The 8,132-nt window shown below is 45.5% G+C and overlaps 1 protein-coding gene across 1 annotated transcript; it reads left to right on the forward strand.

Annotated features, from left to right (window-relative positions):
- Positions 1–2,054: 2,054 nt before the first annotated feature.
- On the forward strand, positions 2,055–6,532 carry slitrk2 (SLIT and NTRK-like family, member 2). The gene has a single exon (XM_023280872.3). The coding sequence runs from the start codon at positions 2,972–2,974 to the stop codon at positions 5,639–5,641; it is 2,670 nt and encodes an 889-aa protein (XP_023136640.1). The 5' UTR covers positions 2,055–2,971; the 3' UTR covers positions 5,642–6,532.
- Positions 6,533–8,132: the final 1,600 nt, after the last annotated feature.

The following is an 8,132-nucleotide window of genomic DNA, read 5'->3' on the forward strand; positions in this document are numbered from 1 at the left end:
TCCAATGATTTACAGCCAATCAACCATGAAGGATAAATGCTAAAATTTATTTAACATGTTAAAAATAAATAAACAGACATTTTAACGAAATGTGTTGGAGTTTGTGTTCTTCTGTAGTTTCCCAGGAAGAGTTTCCTTTATACTTCAAATATATCAGTTTTAAATATCAATTTTCAGCCTCCTTGGTCAGAAATACCTGCATCGATATACTAGTAATAGTATTAGTATACAGCGTACATACACTCCCTGACCCAACACAACAGCTCTGCTCTAAAGTTTACCTTTACAAAGCTTACACATTTTCACGTTATTGATGTCAGTGAGTGGAAAAAAAACACCTAAAAGACTCCAAAACATCTACAATGCAGCTCAGTGCAGTCACCATGGCTTTAAACAGAGTAGAACTAGCATCTTTCTGAGGTCAGCTGTCCTGGAAATGATGTTAAACTCCCAAAAATACAGGGTTCTAACATTAAAGAAGAAAAGCAACACATAAATATAAATACATGATAAATGCATACAACATGCAGAATAAATGTAGAGCATTGCAGAGGGGAAGAGAAAGATCTCACGACTCTCTCTCTCCCAAATAAGATAACACAACAGCTAGACAACACAAACTCTTTTTCTACTGGCATGTTGTAAATATGTGGTGAGTTAAAACGTTAAAGCAAGTAGTTTTCCATAGTTTAGACAGAACAGCTTCCTAAAGACGCGACCTGCTGCCTCGCTCAGCTGACCAGCGAGACTCTTGTTGTCCAGCAAACACATCTCACATCACGTTACTGTAAGCAGCAGTTAACCCGTATTCTACATAGGAATGTGGTGAAAATGACTGAATACAAAAGCAACTGATCATTTACGAACCATGAACAGATGACTGACATATCAATAAATGATAATGATAGGAGCTTAAGATTTTACTGTCACACAACAAAAACTCAACCTGCATTTTACACGTAGAATTTATATCAGAGGTCTTTTGTTCAATTGCTTCAAATAAACTGCTTTGTAAATGTGGCTATAATGCACATATTGTTACAGTATGAAGAATGCTACCTTATTTAAATATCTATTTAAATAAATACAAGGGGAGAAGACAAGCTCCATTATTCTTATTTCCCAGTTGGCTGCTTCCATTTAATTCTAATTCTAATAATAATAATAATAATAATAATAATAATAATAATAATAATAATAATAATGACGTGTCTAGAAGCTGACACAGCAACGGTGTGTGACTGTGAGGATGACAGATAAGGACTGAAGACAAAAGAAAACAATGACTAAATAATGTGACAGTGAGAGGTGGAAAAGAGGACTTTCCTGCCTCCTAGTGGCGTCATGGGTAAAATAAAAACCAAAAAAAAAAAAAAAAAAGCCAGGAATCAAAGAAGGGCTGGTCCTAAAGTGAGTGTCTTTTGGCAGTAGGATGATTTATAATTTATTCACTCTGCTTCTTTATCATCTGCATGATAAAGTCACATCCATGCTCCGTCCCTCTGTTACTAGCTGGTGTGGGAGACGCTCATTTAGTGTTTTTTTTAAATTTATTTTTTTAATGCAAACTAGACTCCTGTTAGGAATCAGGGTTTATTTTAGAGCTGTCAGGTGTACACGAGAAATGAGGAACACAATGAAGTGCATTTTAATAGTGAAGCAGCTCAGTTCTAAGGGAGATTTTAAAACTTCTGTAACCACACAGAAAGATGATGCTGGTTGAAGCAAACTTTCTCCGAATCTGCAGTGAAAACGGAATTATTTCAGTTTAATATGGGGAGAAATTTCTCACTTTGTCCGGGATAAAACTGGGGTTCAGTGTGAGGCTATGAGGTAAAAACGGCTCTTGTTGCAGGGTTGTGGGTTCTTTCTCTTTTAGGAGCCCGTGTGTGTGTCCATGAGTGTGTGTTCGTGTTGACTGTGTTGGTGACGTAACGGACCCCGATCTCTCTCTCTCTCTCTCCCTCACTCTCTCTCTCTTTGCCACACACACACACACACACACACACACACACACACACACACACACACACACACACATCCACACTGACACAAACTCACACAAACGCAGTCGGGCAGCAGCAGCAGACGCTCAGTGCTGCTCTCAGTGCGGAGCGGAGGAGGAGGAGGACCGACGGCACCGGCTGTAGTTATGCCTCAGCTCCGGGAATATACATCTCCTCCTGCGCTTTCTCTCTCTCTGACCCTTTTCTCTTCTTTTCTGCTCAAGAATTCGCTGTTAGCCTCATTCCTTTCCTCTGGAGAAGGCTATGAGAAGGAAAGCCAGCCGTGCGTCATGGTGCGTCTTTGCGCATTTTTTCCTCTGGATCTTGTGATTTCTTTTTTGCCTGGACTAAAATGAAGCGTCTTTTCTGCCTGGAGTGGAAAAGAGGGAGCTTTTCACAGTCCGTGTCTCCCTCTGAGTATTTGGCTGCAGCTGCTGCTGATCTGCGTGAAGCCACTGAATAAATCGGTGCTCTGAAAAAGGGGGGTTTGCTGTAAGAGGCTTTTTCTCACCGATTCTCCCTCTGCCTCTGACAATGTGCCAAGTTCACCCAGCACGCAGGATCCCACTGGTTTGCGGTGGTTTTGCTTTTTAGGTTTTGCAGGGTTGATTTTTTCTTTTTATCTTTTTTTTAAATTCTTTGTTTTTTGGACGGATTTCGGGAATTTGGGGATTCAAAGTGAAGGTCAGCGGAGAGATGTGCGCATCCCCTGTGCGTCACGGTCCCATTTCAACACCAACTACCAGCGGTGCGCCTGTTTTTTGCGCGCCTGTGTGCCTGCATGTGTGTGTGTGAGAGAGTGTGTGTGTGAGCGCCTCTACCTCCTTTTCCTCCACCTCTCACTGCTGTGAGAACACGCTCCCTCAGTGTTTTTTTTTTTTTTTTCTCCGTTCCGTCTAAAAAGGCTCAACGCTGCAAAGTTAAATGCTGGATCTATATTTCAGCGACCATTTTTGGCTGTAAAAATGCTGAGCGGCGTCCTCTTTCTGAGCGTCCTCACGGTCACCAGCCTGTCACCGTCCGAAACGGAGAGCCGCAAAACTTCAGCCTCCAAAGACATCTGCAAGACGCGCTGCGCCTGCGAGGAGCGGGAGAACATCCTGAACATCAACTGTGAGAATAAAGGATTTACCACCGTCAGTCTGTTCCAGGCGCCCCCCAATAAAATCTCCCAACTTTTTCTAAACGGAAACTTCCTGTCACGGCTCAGCGCCAATGAGTTTGTCAATTATGGCAATGTCACCTCGCTGCATCTGGGGAATAACGGCTTGCAGGAGATCCGAACCGGCGCTTTTAACGGGCTGCGCTTCCTGAAGCGGCTCCATCTGAACAACAACAACCTGGAGGTGATTAAAGAGGACACCTTTGCTGGTCTGGAGAGTTTGGAGTATTTACAGGCGGACTATAATTACATCAGCGCCGTCGAGCCGGGCGCCTTCAGTAAACTCAATAAGCTCAAAGTGTTGATCCTGAATGACAACCTGCTGCTGTCTTTGCCTCCCAACATTTTCCGCTTTGTGCTCCTCACACACTTGGATTTACGTGGCAACCGGCTCAAGATGCTGCCGTTCGCCGGGGTTCTGGAGCACATAGGTGGCATCATGGAGATCCAGCTGGAGGAGAATCCGTGGAACTGCACCTGCGACCTGATCCCCCTCAAATCCTGGCTGGACACCATCTCCGTGTTCGTGGGAGACATCGTGTGCGAGACGCCGTTCAGGCTGCACGGCAAAGACATCACCCAGCTCATAAAGCAGGATCTGTGCCCACGCAGGAACGCTGGGGAGCGCGTTCACCCCCCCTCCGACTCTCACTTTCAAGGGGCCCTGCCTCCGACCTACCACCCCGGCGTCATCACCCCCACCCGGACTCCTAAAGCCTCCCGCCCGCCCAAAATGCGCCACCGGCCCACCCCTCGCATCGGTAAGGACAAACATGTTTTTGGGCCTATCATGGTTTACCAGACGCGTTCCCCGGTGCCCATGCTGTGTCCCAGCGTGTGTGTTTGCACGTCACAGAACCCTGACAGTGGACTGAACATCAATTGCCAAGAGCGAAAGTTGCATAACATTAGTGAGCTGAACCCGAAGCCCTCCTACCCAAAGAAACTCCACCTGACTGGTAACTACCTACAAGTGATTTACAGAACCGACCTGACTGAGTACAGCTCACTGGAGCTGCTCCATTTAGGGAATAACAGGATAGCAGTGATCCAGGAGGGTGCATTTGAGAATCTCACAAACCTCAGGCGGCTCTATCTAAACGGGAATTACATTGAGTCACTGTCTCAGTCTCTTTTTGCTGGCCTGCAGTCCCTCCAGTACCTGTATTTGGAATACAACATCATCAAGGACATTCTACCACAAACCTTTAACTCTCTGCACAACCTCCAGCTGCTCTTTCTGAACAACAACCTGCTCAGATCGCTCCCTGACAATGTTTTTGGGGGCACCATGCTAACGAGACTCAACCTGAGGAATAATCACTTCTCCTACCTCCCGGTTCGAGGAGTTCTGGACCAGCTGTCGGCGTTTATCCAGATCGACCTGCAGGAGAACCCCTGGGACTGCACCTGTGACATCGTGGCGCTCAAGAACTGGATGGAGTTGTCCAGCACCAGTGTGGTGGTGAATGAAATCACCTGTGATTCTCCCTCCAAACACGCAGGCCGCCTGCTGCGCTCGCTCCGTAACGAGGCCATCTGCCCCGAGCCAAGCGAGGTGCCCCCGCCTCAACACGCCCCCCCTACTAAAGCCCCCACATTAATGAGCCCCGGAACAGAGGCCAGCACCCCCACTTCCTCTCCCTCCTCTTCTTTTAGCTCCGTCAGCCCCACTGAATCCCGCATCCAGACCCCTGAGCTGCACCCTGAGGTGCCCCTCTCAGTGCTCATTCTTGGGCTCCTGGTCGTTTTCATCCTGTCCGTGTGCTTCGGAGCAGGACTCTTTGTTTTTGTCCTGAAACGGCGTAAAGGGGTGGAACACGTCCCCACAGGCGCCAACAACTTAGATCTCAACTCTTTCCAAGTGCAATACGGCTCCTACACCCCCGAACCGACCCAAGACAAAAGCTCAGAAAGCCACGTTTATAACTACATCCCCCCACCAGTGGGCTCCATGTGCCAAAACCCCATCTACATGCAGAAGGACGGCGAGCAGGTGGCGTACTACCGCAACCTGAAGGAGCTTAGCTTTGGGCCCCTGGATGCTAAGAAGGACGACATCCTGCACCGCAGCCCAGGGGCCTACACCATCAGCGCAGTGGATTTTATGGATAAATCACCAACATCTTGTGGCCTGACCACCCCGGAGCCTCCTGAGATGTTGTATCAGAACTTAGGGGAGAGGCCTACCAAGGAGCTCCCTGCAGCTGCCCCTCCTTTTAATTACAACTTTTGCACTTTGCCTAAGAGACCCTGCATCGTGCCCCCCTACGAGGCTGCTACGGCCCGGCGGCACATCACCAACCAGGACAGGTTGAACAAAACTGTGCTGTATGGGACCCCCAGGAAATACTTTGGGCCAGAACACCCCTCCAAAAACAATGAGCACCCACTGCTGCTGCCCGGGAAGCTAAAAACAGAGCCGGACTACCTGGAGGTTCTGGAGAAACAGACTGCCATGAGCCAACTGTAAGATATTGACGACGCCCCCTCCCCAGGTTCTGTGCAGCGTTCATAATAATCACGCAGTTACTGTAATAATAGCCCTCTATATATCTATCTTATCTATCTGTGTTCAATCCAACACCACGGACTGGAAGTGAACCCAAGCCTTTCATCATCTTTTTTCTCTCTTCCTTTTCTTCTCGTTTTTTCTTTTCAAGATGTATAAAAAGGAATATAAGAAGTATATTATTATGCAGTTCTATTTTTTCTCCTGGAAGGTATAAATTATTTCTTCTTTTTTGACTAAATGAAATTCTAAAGACTCTGATGACGGCAGGTATATAATTGGCAGGACTGTGTACAAATACGGCTTTGTGCTTTTCATAAAACTGTATTTTATTTTTCCCTGTGACAAACACAAGAGTATGAAATAATGATTCTTTGTAGAGGAAGAAATGCTACAGATTGACATTCCTGTACATACTTAGCCTACACTGATAAATGGTGAGTGTTAAAACATAAAAAAAAGGTTTTCAAATCTCAACAAGCGGCAAAATCTTACTATACTTACTCCAGAAAGTGCCTTTGCACTCAACTATTTTATCAACAATGCTTTCTGCAAAATGGAAATGTTTCTTTCTTTTGTTTCATTTTTGAAAGTGCTGTATTTTAAAGAATCAAGTCTTTATGTAAAATAGAAGATTATTTGTCCGTTTAAAGAGAAAAAAGATAAATACTGAACTTGAGACTGGGTGTGAGATGATATCAGTTGCTGACAGGGAGAACAATGTTATTTTGCTTTCATTATGAAGTGTCTTTGGAGATGTAAAACTTCTAGAGAACATTGTATGCTATAGGGGAGCAATACAGCGCCGGCGAAATTGCGCCATTAAATTTTCACTGAAGCACTTTGTCAAGATCCTGAGCTTGAGGTAAATTTTTCTTGAGACTGTGCGTGATTATTTTGAGATGTTGCAGTGTGCTGTGGTCTGCTGTGTGTGGTGGCAGCCGGAGAAAATGAAAATAGAGCCTGCCTGCAGCTCCTCTCTCTCCCTGCCTAATGAAAAGTGATGGGCCCTCTAATGATTGACGAGATGAGATGCTTTTTTCCCTTTTTTTATTGTGTGTCGGTTTCTTTGCTTCCGAGCTGAATGATAGCCGCTGCTTTCTCCCGCACTGACACAGCATTTCAACATTTTCTTCCATTCTCACTCACTCACTCTCCCTCTGGAAAACCTCCATCCATCGTTCCATGTGCACACTATTACCCCTACTTATTGTGGAGGGTCAATATTTTGGTGTCAGAATACCACTGAGGGCTGTACAGTGATCGTATTGTCTGATGAAGATGCCAGCTGGCCTCGGGAGATTTGTGTAGGTAGAAAAATGTGTTATTTTTTTAAGCAGCTGCCTCTTCTTGAGCTGTGCAGTCTTGCAGGAGAGAAGAATTGTCATTAGTATTGCAATTAACAGTAGTCGGCAGTCCCTCGTGGATAAGCAGTAAAAGAAAATGTGGCTGTGCTGAAAATGGAGGGGAGTCTGCAGCAATCCATAGCAGCCATTTCTCAGGAGATGCAGCATTCCTCCACATGTTGAACGTCACAAAGGATTATTTAGAGGAAAATGCTGCTTGCATTGAGAACAACTACAGCTGACAGTCATGGGTTGCTCTTTGGATCAGCACAAGGATGTTATATTAGTGTTTCCCTCCAAGCTGCTGTTGGAAAATTGCGCACGTTTGTACACATGTTGGCATCGTCGGGGCCTGCTGTGCTCTCGCAGGGCCGTGTGACATGGATGAACTAATGCTAATTCTGTTTTCTGTCCTTCAACTGGAGTTGACATTGGCTCTTTGTGTTCTCTGTGAATGGCCTCCCAGCAGCCAAATTCTTCTCTTCCCCCCACTTCTCTCTTTTGTATGTCCCCCTGCCCTCCTCCTCCACCTCCTCCTCTGTCTTTTGTCCTCATGTTTCCTTTTTTTCCCTTCTTCTTTCCTCCTCTGCTGGATCTCCACTGGCTATTGTGTTGCTGTCCGAGGTGCTGAAATGTTGCCGGCTGCGTTCCAATCAGACGGCTGAGACCTGCTCTAAGAATCATCAGGAGGAGATGAGCGTTGAGTTTTTTCTTTGAGATGGAGGTGTGGCTTTTATTTATTATATTGCTGGAAATCTTTTTCTGTAAATATAGGTCTGTCTAAGCTTGAGGGCAGAGGGAGAGTCATGCATATTGCATGTACGCTGGTTCAGATTGTTGGTTCCCGCCTTTGTGGTGATCGCTACGTGGTTTAGCTGCGTTGAAGGAATATATCATCTGGGGAAAAGCAGGTACATCTCAAATGACTGTTTCTCTCTTTGAAAATTACTCATCTGAGGACAGTTTGAAATGCTGAAAGAAAGTGACTGAGAAAGATGAAGATTTAATGGTTGGTATGTGGGTTTGAGTCTTTATTGACATAATTTAGTTTGTTGTGGCTTCAAGTGAGCAAAATCTTGCTGTTTATGTTCTGAAGGATTAAAGTT

The sequence above is a fragment of the Amphiprion ocellaris genome, chromosome 13 (assembly GCF_022539595.1).
Source record: "Amphiprion ocellaris isolate individual 3 ecotype Okinawa chromosome 13, ASM2253959v1, whole genome shotgun sequence".
NCBI classification, from domain to species: domain Eukaryota; kingdom Metazoa; phylum Chordata; class Actinopteri; family Pomacentridae; genus Amphiprion; species Amphiprion ocellaris.

Excerpts from the sequence above, each read along its gene's own strand:
- slitrk2 (XM_023280872.3), top strand. The coding sequence starts at position 2,972 with ATGCTGAGCGGCGTCCTCTTTCTGAGCGTCCTCACGGTCACCAGCCTG.